We start from the raw sequence: 23,569 nt of genomic DNA, 5'->3' as shown, positions 1-23,569 counted from the left end.
ATTAAAATAACCAAATACTTTTTATATCTAATATTATCTGGTAGTGTAACTTATAAATTATTTTCTATAAACACCAATCATATCAATACCCCAAAATAATATTTAAAATAAATAATTTACTTATTATTTTTTTAAATATTAATTTTCTATTAGTTTATTGTTCTGTTAAATACATCCCTGTCATCTGTCTATGTTAAACTGTCATGTCAAATGAAGCAACTGAAAATGGAGGCTATATCAAAAATAAAAACAACGAATGTAAGGTTCTATAATTATTTTGTATTCTGTTTATTTATAGACAAGATTTCCGTTCACAAGGCTTTCATCTATATGAATTGTAAGTTTTACACTTTCCATATTATTTTTAGAAAGACCTTTATAGCATTAATTTTGTATCAAACCCCAAATTATGATTTTTAGGGTAGCAACAATTTCCATATGTACAAAATTCAACAAGTATGATGTCAAATTGATTCACAACAAAGAAACCTACCATCTATCTATGAAATGGATCTATCAGTAGACTGTTAGTGTTATTATTATTAGTGTTAAGTTTATAACCTAGATATATCACTTCTTTTTGAAAAAATGTACATTTTTCTTGATTTATTTTTAGTCCAACTTCATCTAATCTGTTTATTATAATTTTTAGGTGTTTTTCATGATCTTCAGCCGTTTTAGAAAAAATTAATATATCATCAATGTAGTGAATTACAAAATGTTCATATTGATCCAAAATATCATGAAGACATCTACATAGAGCACTGCAAGATGATTGAGGTCCAAATGGTACTACTTTGAATTGATATACTACCCCATCTATCTGAAATCCTGTATACTGTTTACTTTTTCTTTCTAGAGGTATTAACCAGAAACTATGCTGTAAATCGATTTTAGTGAAAAATGACATTCCTGTAATTCTTCCTAGTATTCCATCTATACTCATTGGTGCTTCAAATTGCTTTTCAGTAATCTTGTTAATATTCCTTGCATCCAAACATAACCTGATTTCACCTGATCTTTTACGTACTACTACTATAGGGTTGATAAAACGTGTATCTGCCTTCTCAATGATTCCATCTTCTAACATATTATTAATTAAATCCGTAAAATAGTTTCGAAACACAATTCAGATAACTGCCTTAATCTGAACCTTCTATAAATGCAAGGTATAACAGACGCTGATAAAGATGTTAATAGAGACATGGGGAATCTAAAATTTGCATTCCACGACATGTCTCCTCAGCTAAGCAGAAATCGTTAGCGAATTGGTTTCTTGTACTCATACAGAGTAGATCCGAAGCCATTTTATCGTTGCTTCACAAAGACAGGAAAAGATTAATTTTCACGTTGAGAAAGCCTATGAATAACTGTTCTGATGAGCTTTATTAAAGCGAAATACGTATCAACAGATACATAGACTATTTTTGCGTGAAAGGAAATCTTGACTGTCTTTAATTTTATTTTTATTCGGATCTACTCTGTATGAGTACAAGAAACCAATTCGCTAACGATTTCTGCTTAGCTGAGGAGACATGTCGTGGAATGCAAATTTTAGATTCCCCATGTCTCTATTAACATCTTTATCAGCGTCTGTTATACCTTGCATTTATAGAAGGTTCAGATTAAGGCAGTTATCTGAATTGTGTTTCGAAACTATTTTACGGATTTAATATCAGATGTCGCTATTGCGTCCGTTTCGAAGCCATTTTATCGTTGCTTCACAAAGACAGGAAAAGATTAATTTTCACGTTGAGAAAGCCTATGAATAACTGTTCTGATGAGCTTTATTAAAGCGAAATACGTATCAACAGATACATAGACTATTTTTGCGTGAAAGGAAATCTTGACTGTCTTTAATTTTATATTATTAATTGTTCTATTTACTTGTTCTCTGTATTTATATGGTATTGGGTATGATTTTGTTTTAAAATATTTTTCTTCTTTAACTTTTATACTATGGATATAATTTTGTGCAATTCCATTTTCTTTATTGACAAGTCCCTTGTGTTGCTGCAATATGGAAACGACTATTGATTTATATTCTTCAGGGCAATTAACTTTTATCACATCTTCTTCTTTACAAATAAAATTATTCTTCATTATGTACTCATTATTCCTTGCTTCCAATTTTACGCACTCCACCTCGTAGGCATCCATCTGCTTGAAATTTCCATTCCTTAAATATTCACTACAATAATTATTCTTTACATTCTTTTGGGACATTTCCCTATCATCAAAATACATTTCTTCTTCATAAACATCATTATTTTCTTTTAATAATATCCTATCAACTCTTATTCCTTCTTCCACCTCATCTTTCTGCATAAATTTAATTATTTACCCTTCCAAAGTTACCATTTTTTCTTCAAAATCTATCTTTACTTTCTTCTTTTCCAATTCATCTTTTCCCATTAATATATCAACACATAAATCCTTGACAATAAATCCCTGCATATTAATTTCTTTATTAAGAATATTAATTTTAAAATTGGCTAGTTTATCAATCTCACCCAACTTCTTATTATTTGCACCAACAATTTTAATTTTTGGAATCTTTAGTATATCTGATAGTTTTAATGTATTAAAAATAAAATTCTCCGAGACTAAAGTACTTTCTGAACCAGTATCTATCATAATTTTAATCATTTTATTTTTGGCCAAAGCATTTATATAAATTAAATTAATAGATTCAATAATTTTATCTTCATCTAGAGAAATAAATTCAGAAGGTTTTTCATAATAGCAATGGCCCAACTTGTAATTCAGAAGTTTACTGAACAAAATTTTGATTATTAGAATTGTCAGATTGTATCTGACCACTTGGAAATGATGTCCTATGTCTTTCCCTACTATGACTTCTACTCACATTTTCTTGCCTTGTACGATTTCGTTCCCTGTCTTCGCAGCTCCTATTCCTTCGAACACAATTTACCTATCTGTTATAGTTAGGTCGCTCTGTATTTCTTCTATTGTTAAAATCTTGTCTATTATTATTAGTACTGTTATTAAAATGTTGTCTATTATAACTAGTATTGTTATTAAAATTCTGTCTATTTTGATTACTGTTATTATTATTAAAATTTTGTAAACTATCACCATATCTATAATTATTATATAATTGTCTATATTGTTGATTATCATTTTTATTATATTGAAAGTTATTATTGTTTTTTCTGTTGTTATTTTTACTTGTCATATTGCCTCTTTGTATTCTTTGAATAAAATTAATAAAACTATCTATTGTTTGAATATTTTGTACAGTTACTGTTTGCACAACATCAGCATCAAAATGTCTAAATACATTTAAGACTGTTTCTTCCTCTCTAAGTGGTGGTTCCAAATATTTTGCAACCGTTATCAGTTTCAATGCATAATCTACCATATTTGATTTTAAATTGTGATTATACTTTCCAAAATATAGAATTTCTCTAAATTTGGCTTGCTCTAATTCACCCCAATAATAATTTAAAAATTTATTTTCAAATGTTTGAAAATTATCCAAATCATTTTCAATACTAGCAAACCAAGTTGCTGCATTGTCATTTAATATCACTCTAATAATATAATCTTTAATATCATTAATATTATTCACAAATCTTAATTTATGTTTTAAACTATTTATGTATACTCTAGGATGCAAATTTTTTATATTACCAGAGAATTTAATCCCAGTCTCATTTGTTAAATTTAAGTAAGGTCTCCCTATGTCTCTCATTTGTGAAATATCATCTATTCTCTGTTCCACATTTCTTATTTGATTACTATTTATTTGGATATTTTGTTGTATATCGTCTAATTTTTCTTCTGTGTTTCTCCTGTCTTCGTTAATTTTTACTTCTAAGTTACATTTCTGCAACTCTATTTTCTGTTCTATATCTATCTTATTATCTTGAATAATCCTCTTTACTTCTGTCCTCTCATTTTCTATCCTTTTCTTGTAGTCATTCCGTATATTTTTTATTTCATTTGCTACTTTTTTCTCTGCAGTTTCAAGTTTTTTATCCATTTGTTTTTCTATTTGCTTTACAATTTTATTATTGTTATCTTCTATTTTCTTTTCTAATTTTCTATAATTCTCTTCCAATTTCTGTTCCATTTTTTTCATGTCCTCTTTGACTTCTTTTGAATTCTCTTCCATTTTTTTCGTATTCTCTTCCATTTTCTGTTCTATTTTTTTTTATGTCTTCTTTGACTTCTTTTGAATTCTCTTCCATTTTTTGTTCCATTTTTTTCGTATTCTCTTCCATTTTCTTGTTCATCTGCATCATTAATGACATCAAAGCTGCCATATTGACATTTTCCTCTCTGGATTCATTTCTGCAGTATCTTGTGGAACTTGAACTAAACTCTCCTCTTGTATAGGTTGTGTTTCTACTTCCACATCTTCTTCATTCTTTTTGCTTCTTGTACCTTTCTTTCCTTGAGACATTTTGAGACTACTTGTTCAAATATAATTAAAAATAAAATCTATAACTTTTTTTTACTGATAATTAATTTAATTATATGAGAGCACTTATCTTCCCAAACTAATTCTTTTTAAATAGAGAGCCCTGCGATGGGCGCCAAATTGTTATGATGTATTGTTTGTTAATGATGAGCAATGAGTATTTTTATTAATATAATATATAGGGTTTTTATCGCGGTTCTCAAAGAATTAGTTTGTAAGTACTTTTTTAAATTATCTTTATTAGATCTACTATGAAACACACATATATATCTAACCTACCCAATGTAAATTTAAAATAAACTATCTTTAAATTGAAATTCTTATGAAACTAATTAAATTCTATAGACAATGTAAGATTTAAACAAACTATCTTCAAAATTGAAATTGTTATGACACTAACTAAATTATATTAACAAATTTTTGTACCTTTCTGTCACTGAATGCCTAAATGAACTGTTTTCCACTGTATAGATTATAATCACCACTCAATCTCTTCTTCGCAGCTTCGGTTATCCTTGTTTTTGTAAAATTACTTTTTCCAATTATCAGCTTCCACCAATTTAAGATATTTTTCTTCACCAGCATTCATAAACCACCAAGCAAACCAGCAAACAGCATTTATATTTATTCTTCTTTTCTATATACCAATATCCAATCACCAAATATATTATTTAATTTTAATATTCAATTAATACTTCTTCCATTATCCAATCATCATTTATACATAACATAATTTTTAATCTTCAATAATATTTTCTTTATACTGTTTCTTAATCTTGATTTAACTTACTATATTGAACAATTATAACTGATTGACTGACTCTAACTAACTTTCATACTAAAAAACTGGCCATCATAGTAACTGTAACTCATAACTTATTGACTAACTGAATGGACATCTTGAATCCAAATTACCGGGTATTTATATCTTTTTTTATGTTCCAGAATCATCTAGCAAGAAATCATGTTCCATTTGTTCTATTAAATACATGTCTGAATTTTCTAGAACAAACCATTTCGCAAACAAGGCCATCTACGGTGATCTAGAGAATTCCTTACTTTTCTATTGGTAATATTGTTGACATTTAGGCTTTTCAGATCAGAATATACACTTAAATCAGTAACTATATATAAATTAAACATTTTAAGCTAACATATTATTATAACCCCACTTTATATTCCTAATTATCAATTTCTATCTGTTACTTTAAAGAGTATTTTTGGTTGCCTAGTCACATGGCTCACTTAAATATATCTACAATATTATAATTATTAAAATACAACTTTTTACAATTATTATATGTTAATTTCTTAAAAATGCCCTCACTTCAATATATTTTTATAAAATTCTCTAGTATATAACTTATTAAAATAACCAAATACTTTTTATATCTAATATTATCTAGTAGTGTAACTTATAAATTATTTTCTATAAACACCAATCATATCAATATATATATATATATATATATATATATATATATATATATATATATATATATATATATATATATATATATATATATATATATATATATATATATATATATATATATATATATATATATATATATATATATATATATATATATATATAGATCTAGCGGTTAATGTGGGCCCCGTACTAAAACGGTATTATACTAACTCCAGGAGAATATACACCGTGTATATTATTATCTGGGTAGCGCTTTATGTAGACTCCGACCAACACGTAGGATTAAATGAACTCCGTAATAGGGTAAAACACTTTTGGGATCAGTATGTATTCTTTCCCGTACACAACTAAACTCCTCCGATGTTGCCAATAATTTGATTAGTAGTAGATTTTTAAATTTTACAGCAGGTACGTTTTGGAACTTGAAATTTATTTAAATATCAATCAATTTAGTCATCTCGAAATTTCACAAATACTTGGTTAATGTAGTTAAATATTTTATGGTGGTAATTTATATTACTTGCTTTAATTATTTTTAAACTTAAGTTAGTGTCTGTTATAAGCTTGGAAAAGGCAATTTTTATGTATTGGTATTTTTTAATGCATTGACACTGAAAAATTTATTATACAAATGTACGTTCCTATGTTTCGATTGCTACGTTTTATGATGTACAATATTTGTTTCATAAAGTAGTAAAATTTAAATTATAATAATTTGTAAATCAATCTTAAAATTATAATTTTTTACTGTCTAATTTCAATATTTCGATTTTTAAATGTAGGGAATTCAATATCTTACTATAATACTTTAGATACACATATATTATACATGGATACACTTGTAACAGATACTAAAATAATAAGGAGGCATAACACCTAATTTCGCTTTTAACTATAAATGTATCGTATAACGTAACGTAGCAATCAGTAGTGAGTCATTACTCAGATAAAATATTTCGGTGACTTTATGGTAATTTGATTCTAGCCAACATATTTATTACAATTATTACATATAATATGTTCGGTTGTTTTAAAAAATACTTTGTCGCTTGTAAATTTTGTATCTTTCGTTACGAGTATTTTATTTTTAATTTAGAAGTAAATGTATATATAATATTCTTTTTTCTGTCACTTATTTTAAATATGGTTCACTTATATTCTTGCTTATTTATTTTTATTCGTAATACTTATAACGTACGTAATAACGTACCCGTTGTTGCAAAAAGCAACAACGGGTACGAAAGATATCAGGTATCAGGGGTGATATTTGTCAATCTAAATGCCGCCTACGACACATTAAATTAGAGGACATTTCTCCAAAAACTGTATGACAAACTGTAAACATCGTTTTATCCGCGTATATCTACAGAACAGAAGATTTTTCGTATCATTCAATGGTAATATGGAGAACGCAGACAAACGGTCTCGCTTGGGGTAGCGTAATGGCACCTACACTGTATTACATTTACACAAATGATCAACAGATACCAGGAGATACTAGGATTTTCATGTAGACGATACATTGCACAACCAAAAACTTTTGTTGCTGGAGTGGAAAAAAATCTAGTAGATGCCTTAAATATAATAAAAATAAACTACGATTTAATTTTAAGCCAAACCCCGAAAATCTTAGGAGCGCTCCTTGAATTTTCCCAACACAGGCGCTTTCACAAAACTGAACATCCAATAGTGTGATGAAATCCTTGAACTCTGAATTTCCTATAAATACCTTGTAGATAGTTTATGTCGCACGTTGTCAATCACAGAATCTTGTTTAAAACTAAAAGGCAAACTAAGGACCAGAAATAGTATGCTCCGCAAGCTTGTCAGCTAAAAATGGGGCGCACATCCTTTCACCCTTAAAACGTAAATGCTTGCACTTTTCTTCTTGCTTAACTGTCTTTTTCCTTTTATTCCGATATACTCTGTACGAGTACTAGAAACCAATTCGTTAAGGATTTTTGCTTAGTTGAGGAGATATGTTGTGGAATGCAATTTTTAGATTCCCCATGTCTCTAATAACAGTTTTATCAACGTCTGTTTTTCCTTGCAATTCTTAGAAGGCACAGATTAAAGCAAAATACTGAATTTGGTTTCAAAAATTAGTTTACGTTTTTTAACCAAGTTTGACATCTTGGCGTCTATGCATGTGTCCGATCTACCTTAAGCGATTTATTTTCCTAAACAATATATTTATAAGAGCTTTCTTTATTTAGTATGTGTTCTTATTCTATACGGATTTGTAGCAATATGATAATGAGGTTAAAAAAGTTTACTTATTATTTTTCTTTCAAATTTTCGGAGTTCTTCCTTATTTGTTTTAGTCATTGTCCATGATTCGCATTCATGTATTAAAATAGGTCTTAAGTGAATTATGCTCTGTATTTCTTTAGTGACATTATTATTAACCGTCATTATTAATCAAAGATATTTAAAGTGTTCCATACTTTCGAAATTATAGTTGTTAACTTTAATATTTTATCTAGATGTATTGAATTGCTTTCTTCTTCTTCTGTTTATTCGCTTGTATTTGGTTTTTATTTTGTTGATTTTAAGTAAAACATTTTTCGTGCTCTCTTCACTTTGTTGAAGATGTCGTTTGCGGAGAGAGTTTCTTATAATATCAATATCATTAGCAGATGCTAGGACTGCTTTGTACCTTGAGCCATTAATAAATTGCATTTTAAATAGACGTTATTTCTATTTTAGTAAGCTGTTCATTAAATTTTTGAATATTTGAATCGAGAATCTGTATTTTATTCAACTGTTTTATAACACAGAATTTCTTGGCGCACACAGAGATTTTCATCTCTGTTTTTTTTGTTTAGCATATCATTATTTTTTTTCCTATGCCGTCCCCATTAACGGAGGTTGGCGACCACATTTCTAAAAGTATCTCTGTCTTTTGCAACGTGGAATAATTCGTCTACAGTCATGTTTGTCCAGTCACGAATATTTCGCTGCCATGACTTCCTCTTTCTACCTATTCCCTTTTTGCCATCGACTCTACCCTGCATGATGGCCTACAGAAGACTTTATATTCCTTAGTATGTGTTCCAGGTATGCAGTCCTGCGTACTTTTATTGTTCTCAACAATTTTTTGTCTCGACCCATCCTTCTCAGCACTTCCTCATTGGTGACCCTGGCAGTCCATGGAATTCTCAACATTCTCCGGTATATCTAAAATTCAAAGGCTTGAAGCTTCCTAACTATTCGCGCTTTTACCGTCCATATTTCTACTCCGTACAATAGTTGAGACCAGACGTAACATTCAACAAACCTTGGTCTCAGCGCAGTATTAAGATTTTTGTCACAGAACAATTGCTTGAATTTTAAGAACGCTGCCCTTGCCATTTCTATTCGTACCCTGATTTCTTAGTCTGAATCTAATTCTTTGTTGATGTAAGCTCCCAGATATTTATATTTTTACTCCCGCATCATTATTAAAAGAATTTTGCTGAATGTCGATCTAGGGAATCCGGTGGTATGTACATGCTGTTTAATAATAATAAAGTTCAAGCAACAATTCCTATATGCACTAACTTGGTACTGATATCTCTGCTCCCCGATACCAGGTAGCAGTCCCGAAAACATTATAACTGCTACACTCATGCTTCCAATTATCCAACGATTAGCCAGTCCAGGACTATACGCCTTATTATGGTACTGATTTTGCTGCTGTCCCTCATAAGTAAATATAATATGCAAGAAAGGTTTTGGCAATTTAATAGGATTTTGTATGTTTTGTATGTTTTGTATATATATATATATATATATATATATATATATATATATATATATATATATATATATATATATATATATATATATATATATAGCTATAGCTCAGATTAAAAAAATGTATAGATTGAAAATTGAATAAAAAATAAAACATAATCCACTGTCCAAATTTCAGACTAATCCGACTATCCTCACTAATGTAAGTAATTACCAAGAGGGGAATTTGAAAATCGGTTTTATGCGGCGCAAGCATATTTACAGGGTGTTTTAAAACCAGTAACTAGTAATAGGTCACAATATAGTCAGTCTAGTGAATTTAAACCAGGAAATAATCCCCTACAAAATGTTCTATTGCCTAAAATAAAATTAAAAGTATTTGCAGGAGAGTTTAAATCTTGGATTGCTTTTAAAAATAGTTTTAATGCGACCATTGCTAATAATACTTCGCTTAGCGATGGACAAAAGTTTCATTTTTTAAAAGCCTCATTAGAAGGGTATGCAGCTAGTTGTGTTAAAGGATTAGATAATGTATATAGATATAGATTTATATAGATCAACCTTTTCTGAGAGCGTGGGAGTTATTATGCGATAGGTTCGATAAAAAACAATTTCTAATAGATAGTCATTTTAAATCTCTATTAAATTTATCAATGATGCAAAAAGATAATAATTATGCTAGTTTTCGAAAAATTTTGGATGAAATATCAAAACATTTAACTTCTTTGGAAGGTATTGACATACCAAAAGAAAAGTTGTATGATTCATTCATGATCCTTATTTTAGTTAACAAGTTTGAGAAAAATTCTGTACGGAAATGGAAAGAAACTAAATTTGCAAATGATTTACCTTCTTTAGAACAGTTTATTAATTTCTTAAAAAATAAAACAGATATATTACAAAGTTTAGATGAGTCTCAAGCATTCAAATCACAATTTTCAACTTCAAACAAGTATCATAACAGATCTAACAATCTAGTACACTTTGCAGTTAAAAACCGATGCAATTTTTGCAGAAAGGAACATTCAATTTATAAGTGTCCCACATTTAAAGCTTTATCGGTCGAACAGAGGTTTCAAGAGGTTAGAAAACATAAATTATGCGAAAATTGTCTATTAAGTGGCCATGATAAGAGCCATTGTAAATTTGGTCCATGTCCTATCTGTAAAACTCACAAACATAACACTTTGCTTCATAAAGATTATGCACAAGTTTCAATTCGTGACACCAGTCACCAAGTAAGTTTACCTACTACTTCTAATCATAGAAATGATAATTTAGAACAGCAAATAAGTATAAATTTTGCAAAAAATGAGAGTCAAGTTTTATTAGCTACAGTTATATGTAATATTAAAGACCAAGCTGGTAATTATCATAAGTGCCGAGCCTTACTAGATTGCGGTGCACAAATGAACTTAATCACCGAACGTTTTTGCAATAAATTAAAACTACAATTAACTGCTTATATTAACTTAGCAGATCCAGAATTCAATTGTCCCAAAGAAATTGACTTATTACTTGGAGCTCACATCTTTTGGGATCTTATACTACAAGATAAAATCTAATTAGGTAAAAATCTTCCATTATTAATCAATACTCAATTAGGTTGGGTTGTAACACGTACAGTTCCAATTAATTCAGATAAATATGTATGCAATTTTATTAAAGTATACATCCCTGAGGATGATCAATTAAAAAAGTTTTGGGAACTTAAAGATGTTCCTACCAAGAATGAATTTCTGTCTCAAGACGATCGCATTTGCGAATCCTTATTCAAACAAGACACATTTCGTGATGAGAATGGACAATTCGTTGTAAAGTTGCCTTTAAAACACTCTCCTAGTTTATTAGGTGATTCAAAGCAAACAGCTATTAAAAGATTTAAGTCATTAGAATCAAAATTCTAGAATTCCTATTTTAAGCAACTCTATTTTGATTTTATTCACGAATATTAAAACCTAGGTCATATGAATAAAATTTCTATTAATTCAGAATATTCCTATTTTTTATCAGAATATGCCACATCATGGCATATTAAAAGAGTCTAGTGTTACTACAAAACTTAGAACCGTCTTTGATGGAAGCTGCCAAAGCTCATCAGGATGGTCTTTAATGACCTTCAATATGTAGGTCCCAAAGTGCAGAACGATATTTTAAACATTTTGTTAAGATTCAGAATTTATAAATATTTTGTATCAGCAGACATTTCTAAGATGTATAGGCAGATACTCATACATCCAGATCATAAATATTTACAACAAATTCTTTGGCGTAAAGATAATAGCGAAGAATTTTCTATTTACCAACTTAACACCGTCACATACGGCACTAGATCTGCGCCTTATTTAGCAATTAAATGTATCAGAGCATTAGCTGAAGACAATTTAGACAAGTTTCCATTAGCTTCTAGCACCATTTTAAATGATATGTATGTCGATGATCTATTAACTGGATCTAATGATCTAAGCGAACTACAAGAAAGATGCAAATCTATTTACGATATGCTCAAGTCAGCTCAATTTGTTTTAAGAAAATAGGTCTCCAATGATCAGCAAGTAATTACCAATTTTCAAGAATCCGATGTCTCAAATTCAGTATTAAATTTGGGAGATCATGATAGTTGCAAAACATTAGGTGTCCAGTGGTTAAATTCGTCTGATCTCTAGGTCTGTTAAGTTTATCTATTATTATTGCAAAAATACTCATTCAACAATTATGGACTCTTCCTATTTCCTGGGACACTCCGATTCCTTTGGATTTGCAACAGACTTGGTTACAATTTCAAAATAATATTGTTATTTTCAATCAGATATCTATTCCTCGTAAAGTTGTCACGAATACTTTACTTGATATTCACTGTTTTTGTGATGCATCGACAGCTGCATATGCTACGTGCATTTATCTTAGAAGCGTCGATTATTCGAATCAGTATCACATTAATCTTTTGTGTTCAAAAACTAAAGTTGCGCCAATAAAACTTGTAACTATTCCTAAACTAGAATTTGTGCTTGTCTATTAGGTGTACAATTAATAAAAATCGCAACAGAATCCATTAATGTCAATGTTCCCATTTTCATGTGGTCTGATTCTCAGGTAGCATTAAGTTGGATTCATACTGATCCTAGTAAATTACAAGTTTTCGTTGCTAATCGAGTAGCAAAAATTCAAGCATTGTCTAACATGTTCACCTGGAATTACGTTAACAGTTCAAGTAATCCAGCAGATATTGCGTCTCGTGGTATTATGCCCGAAAAATTAATTTCCAATACACTTTGGTGGAACGGACCAACGTTTTTGCAATTGCCACAGTCAGAATGGCCCAATGTGGGTTTTAAGTTAAAAACGTCAGAATTGACAGAGTTGAAAAAGACTCCTAAAGTTTTCCAAGTTATATCAGTACAATCATCAGATTTAATCACTAGATATTCAAATTTTATTATGCTTCAAAGAATAACAGCCTATTGTTTACGTTTCATCTACAATTTAAGAAATAAAGCTAACAAGCGTACTGGTAATTTATCTATTGCAGAATTAGATGAAGCCCATATTAGTATCGTCAAACAAGCTCAATTAGAGTCATTTGCTGACGAATTATCCTTTTTCGATAAAGGAAATCAACTTCCAAAAAGTAATAGACTTTCTTCATTAACTCCATTTATGGATAACAAAGGAATTCTTCGAGTGGGTGGAAGACTTAACAATACTTAATTATCATTTAATACTAGACATCCTATTCTTCTTTCATCCAAACACTATTTTACTAAATTAATTTTCGAATATAAACACAAGCAACTATTTCATCCAGCTCCTCAATTATTGCTGTCGGCAGTAAGACAACGTTACTGGCCTATAGCAGGACGTGTGTTAGCAAAACAAGTTGTCAAAAATTGTTTAACTTGTTTCAAATTTAATCCTACCCCATATTTAAGTCCAATACCTAGTACTATTTATTCAGACAATGGCAGCACCTTTATTGGAGCCAACAAGTATCTTAAATCATTAGGACATTTTTTACAAAACAATTATAGTTCTATTGAACAGGCTACAAGCGAGCTACAAATAAAATGGATTTTCATTCCTCCTTATACACCCAATCATGGGGGACTATGGGAAGCAGCTGGTAAAAGCACTAAGGATCATTTAAAACGTATATTAATTAATAACAATGTAACATTTGAAGAATTTAATACACTTATCATACAAATAGAAGGTATATTGAATTCACGACCATTATTTGAAATGTCAAGTAGTCCTAATGGCTTATCTCCTATTACCCCTTTCCATTTCCTAATTGGTAGACCTCTCACGTCATTGCCAGAGTATGACGTAGACAATATAGCCAGCTGTAGATTGTCCAGATTTCAGCATGTTCAACAGCTGTATCAACAATTTTGGCACCAATTTTCTAAACAATACGTATCTCAACTCCATCAGCAGTATAAATGGAAGGATCCATCCACCAAGATTCGACTAGGGACCTTGGTTCTGATTAAAACTGATTATGTTCCTCCCTGTAAATGGAGTACAGGACGAATTACTAAATTATATCCAGGTAGAGATGGAGAGACCAGAGTAGCAGAGGTAACCACCAGGAATGCAACAGTGACTCGTTTAATAAGCCATTGGTGCCCTCTACCCATGCAAGACGAACTTATCAATTGACAATTACTTTTGTTTTTATATTTTGTGTGTTTAGTTATGTTATTATTTCATTACTTTGTGTATATGTATATTTTTTGAAGGTGCCTTCAAAAGGGGGGCTATGTTCGGATTTTTTGATATTTTTTAAATGGCAACCATGTCAACAACGCGCTTGGTTATGCGCATTCATTCCATTTTTAGAATTAAGTAAGAAGTAAGAGTGAACACATACCTAGACCAGACGTGTAACATCTATTTACAATTAAACGAAATTACAGTCCACAGCGTTTCAATTCAATTCTATTTACCAGTGAACCAGCGAAGAAGTGAAGACAAACCAGTGTTTTCACATTATATTAAACAAGGACAAACATTTTAAAATTATTTAAAAAAGTCGAAGATACATTCTGGTAGGCAACAGGAGAGAATGGCACCCTTTATTAACGGAAATGTTAAGGTGACATGTGACATCTTGGATGGGCAGTCACAATCATGTAGATGTGATCTTCACATTCCAAAATTCTATGTAATTAAGCATTGACCAAAGGTCCAACTGACACTACTATAGGAAATTAACTAGATTAATCTAGTTAAACTATCCTATTTGTCATATTTTATCAGTTAATTTCCTATAGTAATGTCAGTTGGACCTTTGGTCAATGATTAGTTACATAGAATTTAGAAATGTGCAGATCATATATACATGATTGTGACTGCCCATCCAAGCTGTCATATGTCACCTTAACATTTCCGTTAATACCGGGAGCCATTCTCTCTCCTGTTGCCGACCAGAATGTAGCTTCGACTTTTTTATAAATTTTGAACTGTTTATCCTGGTCTAGTGTAGTGTTATGTTCAACATTATGTTTAATTTTATGTTTATAACATTCTGGAATTATTGTTGGATAGCCCAAAATTGACGAAGTAAGTCTAAAACGTTAATCACAAAAAACTTTTATCATCCATTAACTTCGATTTTTTATTGAGGTTAATCAATTTCTTCATTACTTAACACGTAGATTTACCTATAAATTAGTCAGCCAAATTCAGCGGATATTAAGACTCACATCCATACATAAGCTCTACAATATCGTAGCTATCAATCCACCTAATATCCAAAGATGAGTAGCTAGAAAACGAAAGAAATAAAGTCTAGATTCGCCACATCCACTCCACGAATACCAGCTTATTTTGTGACTAAAATCGAGAGAAAACTGGCCAGATCAACACATATACACTCTGCAAGATATACCAAAAAAAAAAGGATAAGCTGCTTCCCGCCATCTGAACCCTCGAGAGGAATTTCTTTATGGTAGTTATCTTCCAGGAGGACTCTTGCCTGCAAACACCGGTTAACCTGTGCGAATATGGGGTGAGATTCATCACACCTTCTTAGATGACTTTGCCCTTCAAATCGCTCTTTTCTGAAGTGACAAGGTTTAATTATGATGTATGATCATATAAAGTACAGTCAGTAGGCTATTGCTTATAAAAATCAATGCAAATTTTACACTAACTCCACTTATATTGATTACATATTACCCCTAAATAGAAGATAAAACATTCAGAAGTATGTAATATTGGTGAAGTGGTATATTCTTGTTAGATAAATTAAGCATTCTTCCCTTTTTTGTGCACTACTACCAATTTTTACACAAATATATCTATTTTAGCACTTAAATATTTATTTTAAGATAACCTATCTAGAATTATATGTAGTACACAGATAAAACCAGAAATAAAATAATAAAGAAGCTGTATACAAGATATCGTAAAACAATGGATGAAATAAAAGAAGTTCTTATTAATCGGATTCTTAAATAAAACGTATAAAGACATACTGACGTTAACAAAATACATTAGAAAATTTCCGCATATGAAGAAACACATCCAATTTGGTAACGAAATCCTTTTGTATCTATAAAGCTATTTTTAGAAAAGCACGTACCTACCAAAAACAGGTATTTGGTAGTATACATATCTATTATCCATCCATCCATCCAATGGCGCTACAGCCCAAATCGGGCCTTGGCCTCCTTCAACAGGCTTCTCCAACCATCTCTATTTACCGCTGTTCTTTTCCATGAACGCGTTCCCAGGCAGTTCCTGGCATCCTCATCGACTTCATCTTCCCATCTCTTTTTAGGTCTTCCAACAGGTCTTTTTCCCTGCATTCTTGCATTTAATAATTTTCTGGGGATTCTATTCTCATGCATGCGGACCACGTGCCCTGCCCATCGTAATCTCTGCAGTTTAGTATGTTGTGCTAGAGTTGGTTCGCTATATTGCTCGTATATTTCTCTATTGTACCTAATTCGCCAGTTGTTGTTTTCACTTATTGGACCCAGGATCCTACGTAATATTTTTCTTTCAAACACATCTAATGCATTGGCAGATTTCTGTGTCACCACCCATGTTTCGCAACCATAACTTACTATGGGCCTGATTATTGTTTTATAGACCCGGAGTTTTGTTTTCCGGTGTACGTCTCGCGATTTGAATATGTGGCCCATGGCGAAATAGGCTTTATTTGCCAGCACAAGCCTTCTATTTATTTCCGGTTCTTCTTCATTGCTTGCGACCAGATCCATTCCTAGATATGTGAATCTATTTACATGTTCTATATCGTCAATAAAGTGTTGTTGCACCGGTCTATTTGATCTGGTTTGTATGAGTAGTTTTGTTTTATTTGTATTTATTGCTAGCCCTACTGCTTCTGCACTCTGTTTCAACTCAACGTAGGTTTCTTCCGCTGCATTCATTGTTCTGCTCATTATGTTTATGTCATCTGCGTATGCTGCTAATTGGGTAGACTTGTTTGTAAGTATTTTATTTCCGCTCACCGTCAACCGTCTAATTACATATTCCAAAACAAGATTAAAGAGCGTTGGAGCTAGTCCGTCGCCTTGTTTCAGTCCTTGCGTTATCGTAAACGCATCAGTGATCTGTCCCTGAATACATACCTGTGCTTCTGTTTCTGTCATTTCTGTTCATATCTATTACATACTGTAATGCGTATGAATGATAACAAAAATAAGGAGTCCGTATGAACCGTTTACAACATAGGCTGTAAATGTGCATCTAAGTCTAACCTTGAACAACGCGATTTCGTTGGTAGTACGAACGTCTACAGTGTTTTGTTTATAAAAAATGGCATAAGTAAGTTTTTTGTTTAACTAATTATTATTTTTAAATGGTTTTGAATGTTTAGTCACTAAAAATGACATTTGTTCATTGGTACTTGAGAGTACCGTTGGGCTTAATTGTAATATATTATTTTTCATTTCAGACATTGTCCACAGTGATGAAAAAAAAAAAAAGGGTTTGACTGATGCAGAATTGTTAAAACTTATAGAAAGTTATGATTTTTTGCCTACATTAGATAATGCACAAGATATGATGTTGAATCAGATATCGATGATGAGTTGGATGTTACTACTGCTGGAATAGATTTAAAAATAAATCGAGAAGAAGAGGTAAATAATGAAGATCCTAAATTAGTTTCTAATGACCAATCCAACGGACTACAAATTCCAGAACCTAATAAACATCAAGATCAAGAGCCTGATAACTACATGGAACCTGAATGTCCTGAAAGAAAATGGGGTAAATTGGAAAAAAATACAGAAATTCCTCAAGATACAGAAGCTGCAGTTGGGTACAAGTTCATTTTAGGGAGTTTGAGACTGCTTTAGTTATTTTTGTGAAGCTTTTAGATAAAAGCATAAAAAATATAACTTATTAGAGTAAACTTTATGCCACACAAAACGGAAAACAACTGAATATGTCCAAGAAAGAACTCTTAGCGTTTATCGGGATAAATTTTTTATTGGGCTACCATATAGTTCCTGGAATCCGAAATTATTGGTCACCTCAAGAAGATCTATCTGTTTCATTTGTTGCAGAAACTATGCCAAGGAATAGGTTTTAGACCATTTTAAGATTTTTGCACGTAATGGCAAAATATCAACATCCCAGTACTCCAAGTAATAAAATATTAAAACGAATCTATGGGCAGTGTAAACCATCACGACCAACTAAGGCAATGTTACGGTTTATACAGAAGATCTAATAAATATGGTGGCATCGACTTTTTTGTGCATGCCTAGAAATAAACTTTGTAAATAGTTTTATTATAGCTAGAAAAGTATTAGAGCCACCTCTAAAAAATCTTTTGGATTTTCGTAGAGACCTTACTAGTAGCCTCTGTTTTGCTTTCCCCCACAAAATAACCAAGACTGCAAGAGAAAAAAAACGGCAGCATAATTTTATCGTTTCTTCGGAAATAACATTGTCCAATAGAAGAAATCACTGGCCAAAATTTGATGATCGAAGGGGACGATGTGAAGTTTGTAGTATGAACAAAATACAATCTAAACCGATGTCAATTTGCTCTTTATGTAAAGTTTTTTTATGTATTAACCAAAATAAGAACTGTTTCATATAATATTAGATAAATAATTGAAATATATAGTTATTATAATATGCTTTAATTTTTTCTTTCATTTTGAATTTATACAAGGGGTACTTTTTAGTATCATATTGTTTTAGTAACAACACATCAATTATGGAAATTAAATTGTTTAAAATTTATTAAAAAATGTTTATAGGATCTTCTTTTGATTAAAAAAGTATTATTTTTATGATAACAATATCTGGGATATAAGAATGATTCCGGTTACTGGTACTTTTAAGTACCTCTGGGACTGAAAGTGTTAATATATATTTGCAGATCCATCTAAAAAGGGCAAAATAAAATAATAAATTGTAAACTAATAATTTGAGCACAGAAAAACAAGAAGGATATATCATTAAACAGGGTCATTGTTTGCAAAAATAAATAGCGACATTTTGATTTTTCTTACTTTGTTTCATAAATTTAATAACTACATCTTCGTTTTGACAATCAATAAAAAGGCAACATCTACATATATTTTTATGACTGCCCAGATTTTATATGAACTAGTGTCATTAATCAGCTTTCTTTAATACCTATAGCCAGAAAAGAATTGAGTTATTATTATTAAATAGGGGTAAGTGATGACTGGAAGATTTGTAAATTATTTCTCTCGGCACTCGAAAGGCCGAAAATATAAGACTGTTGTTGCGATGGACGTCTTCTTCACATACAAAAAAACACATTGTCAGAAACCAGATAGACTTTATACTCGTAAATAGCAGATATAAAAACTCTATAACCTCAGTTAAAATTTATCCTGGAGTAGATAATAACTCAGACCACAATCCGTTAGTTGCTGACGTGAAAATAAAATTAAAAAGAACTGAACTCAGAAAACAACAACCAAAAACTAATGTAAGAATGCTAAAAAATAAAGAAATAAAAAACGAATTAAAAAATAACGTGAATGTTAATATGCAAAAAACACTAAGTAACTGACAACAAACAAATCATGGATGTAAATAAAAAGTGGTGTAATATAAAAAACACATTACTGAAACCAGCTCAAAAAAGTTTGATACAACATAGGTCAGAGGCTAAAAACAGTGGATGACAGAAGAAATACTATTACAAATGGAAGAAAGAAGGAAATGTAAAGGAAAAAATCTACGGAAGTATAAAGAAATACAACGAATAATTAAGGAAAAAATCAAAACAGCTAAGGAAATCTATTTAATGAAACAATGTAAAGAGATAGAAAAACTAGACCCAATCAATCAATCAATATTATTTATTTTATCTGACTTTTACAAGTATTGAAATGCGTCAAATACAATATATGCTTAGTAAAAACTATAAGTACATAAATACAGTTAACATAAAAATATAACATATACACAAAACATACAAATTGTAAAAATATGATATGAGAAATAAGCACAAAAAATAAGCGAAGTGACTGGAATGGGTCGAAATAGACAGCAAGGACACATAAAAGACAAAAAAGGAGTACTACTAATAGATTTACCAGAGAAATTAAGACGACGGGAGGAGTACGTTAGAGAACTTTTCCAATATGAAAGAAGTGCAATGCAGAAAATACAAGAATTAAAACCTGTAGAGAGACAGAAGATCACGATAGATGAAATCAAATATGCTATCAAAAACTCTAAAGACAATATGGCAGCTAGATTAGATGAAATACCAGTAGAACTATTAAAACTAGTGGAAGAGAATAATTTAGAAGTATTGGCAGATTTATTCAACACGGTGTACGATACGGGAATAATTCCACAAGGGTGGCTGACGTCAGCATTTAAAACCATCCCTAAAAAAACAAGCAGCAAAATAGTGCTCTGATTATCGAACACTGAGCCTCATTAGTCATACTTTAAAAGTACAGCTAAAAGTAATACATAAGAGAATATATGAAAGGCTAGAGGAGGATATTAGCGAGACGCAGTTCGGGTTCCGAAATGAAATGGGAACTCAAGAAGGACTATTTCCCATCAACATATTGATTCAGCGATGTCGGGATGTAAACGTTGGTCTACACTTGTACTTTGTTGACTACGAAAAAGCTTTCGATAAAGTAGGAAAGATCTGTAGAAATGAAGAAGAAGATCAGAAGAAATGAAGATCTGTAAAGTAGTTAGACAGGGATGTGTTTTTTTTTTCCAAAATTTTCCAAAACACGCTCAATAATATCAAAGCGGGAGTTACCGTTATCGGAAAATTAATTAACAACTTACGATATGCAGATGACACTGTGATCATAGCAACGAATATAGAAGATCTACAACATCTTATCGGAAGCTTAAATATGAATAGTGCTAAGATGGGAATTACTATAAACGCTAATAAAACGAGGTACATGCTAATTACAAAAAGACCACAAAATATACAGTACCTATTGACAATTAATGGTAACGTGATAGAACAAGTGGAAAAATATCAGTACTTGGGAACTTTGATCAATGAAATAAATGATCATACTGCAGAAATGAACAGGCGAATAGAGATTGCCAGATCAGCATTTATACGAATGAAGCCACTCCAAAGATGCAAAAATCTAAATTTGGAGATCAGACTACGTACCATTTGCTGTTATATATTTTCAATATTATTATATGGAGCTGAGACTTGGACATTAAAAAAATGCAATTTAAAAAGAATCGAGGCTTTCGAACTGTGGTTGTATCGCAGAGTATTAAAAATATCATGGACTGATAGAATTTCAAATAAAGAAGTACTGGAGAGGGTTGGTAAATAAACAGAACTAATCACCACTATACAAACCAGAAAACTGGAATACCTAGACCACGTGATGACGGGACCAAAATATGAAATTTTGAGACTCATAATACAGGGAAAGATTCAAGGAAGAAGATCTGTTGGCTAAAGGCAGAACTCATGGTTGAAGATTCTACGTTATTGGTATGAATGCAGATCGATTGATTTATTTAGAGCAGCAAGTTCAAAAATAAAAATAGTTATTATGATTGCCAACCTCCATAGGGAGACTGCACTCTAAGAAGAAGAATGAAATGTTCTTACAAAAGAATTTAAAGCCATTATACAACATATTTTGGAATAACGACTCTCCTAGTAAAATTCTCAAGCAACTTATCTACAACTCAGACTTATATGACAGGTAATGTGATAACAGACCAACAGATTCCGTTATTTACAAAAACTTACCTTACGTAAATTGCTTAACTAACAATATAATTAAGATTCTAAGTGCAATTCCCAAAATCATATATATATATATATATATATATATATATATATATATATATATATATTCACTGATTCGACAGTATTCACTACCTTCTCTCGCTCAACCGTTTCCATCTCTCTCTGTAGTCCCATTCTCCATAGTTTAGGCCTCTCTTACTCATGACGTCGTCTACTTCGTTCCTCTAGGATTCTCGGGGTCGTCCTCTTTTTCTCCTTCTTATGGGGCTCCATTCGGTTATTCTCTTTATCCATCTGCTGTTGCTAGTTCTTCTTACATGTCTATACCACTTTAGTCTTTTTTGTTCTGTATATGTCTGTCTGTATGTCTGTTTCTATTGATGTTCTTTGCTTTATTTCGTCATTACTTCTCCTATCCATTCTTGTTACTCTGCAGCATCTTCGGTACCAACGGTACTTAATCCCTTCCAATCAACTTAATCGTACAATATTTCTTAAAAATTTCATGATATTCTTTTTTTTTCACAATTTTGTTGATTTTTTTTTAATGTTTTCTCTATCATCTCAAATACTCTGTCGCCAGGAAGGAATGAGTGCCCTGTTATAGGAAAAACTATTTCAATTTTTCGTATGCTTGTTGGAGCACAGCTATCCAGAAACTTGCAGCACATAGTTAAAATATTTATATTCTTATTTTGTCGAGCGCAACCATTAGCCACCAAACGAATGGAGTCATATCCTGAGAGATTAGCTGATCTCAACGCATTAAATACAATGGAAGAAACCCTGTTGCATAATTTTTTTGCCCCCTTCGAGGTATACATTGAGACAGTACTGGGATTCAGGGATTCATTTGATAATCCTTTAACTACTGAAAGGTTATTACTATTTAAATGGGAATAAGCCACAATTAAAGGTTAAAGTACGTTTATTGACATTTCAATTTCCACTTCGGAAATCGTTCTCAAAATACAAACATGAGTAAATTATAAATAAATTGTATGTTTTTCTTCTTCCGTTTTTTCCATTTTCTTCTGTATAGATTTCTGCATCTAAACAGAAAACAAAAAATATGAAACCTGTATACAATGCCTTAGCAAATTTATCCATAGAAAAATCTTTTTTTTTTTTTTTTTTGGCATAGACTTTTAGTCATTCAGCCAGACTCAACATGGTAAAAAAAAGATTGTCTGAGTTTATATTAAAACAAAACATTAAATATACAAAACAAACTTTTAAAAACATAACTAATAAATCATACACTGCTCTCGAGTCTAATGATAATAGGTACTGAAGGTTCCAAGGGGCTGATATATTGTGTTTATGTAAATTATTTATTAATCTGGATGAAGTTATAATATTTCTGGGGCAACTGAAAAATATATGATCTAGGTTTCCTTCTTCTGTACAAAATTCACATTTATCATTATCTAAAACCTTAAGTTTAAATAAATGTTTGGGGTAACAAGCGTGCCCAAATCTCAGTCTTATGATCGTGGTAACATATTTTCTAGGTACATTAAAAAACTTATACCAAGTAGTTTTAGGAATATCTGTTTGAAGAGAAGTGTATCTATTTGGGCTAACAATGGAATATTCCTTCCATATATTATCCCACCTTTGGTATAATCTTAATTTTAAGGAAGCCAGAAAGTCGCAAGCCGTGATTTTATACGAAGTTTCTCTACCAGACATAATACTTTCT

General features: G+C 31.0%; 1 protein-coding gene across 1 annotated transcript; it reads left to right on the top strand.

Moving 5' to 3' along the window:
- Positions 1-12,698: 12,698 nt before the first annotated feature.
- Positions 12,699-17,959, top strand: LOC140452858 (uncharacterized). The gene is made up of 3 exons (XM_072547192.1): positions 12,699-13,251; positions 13,429-14,175; positions 17,676-17,959. Exons 1-3 carry the CDS (start codon positions 12,699-12,701, stop codon positions 17,957-17,959), a joined length of 1,584 nt encoding a protein of 527 aa, XP_072403293.1.
- Positions 17,960-23,569: the final 5,610 nt, after the last annotated feature.

This window comes from Diabrotica undecimpunctata, chromosome 11 (assembly GCF_040954645.1).
Source record: "Diabrotica undecimpunctata isolate CICGRU chromosome 11, icDiaUnde3, whole genome shotgun sequence".
Classification (NCBI taxonomy): domain Eukaryota; kingdom Metazoa; phylum Arthropoda; class Insecta; order Coleoptera; family Chrysomelidae; genus Diabrotica; species Diabrotica undecimpunctata.
Note: the sequence above shows the minus strand (reverse complement) of the source record. Positions and strands in the feature narration are given on the sequence as shown.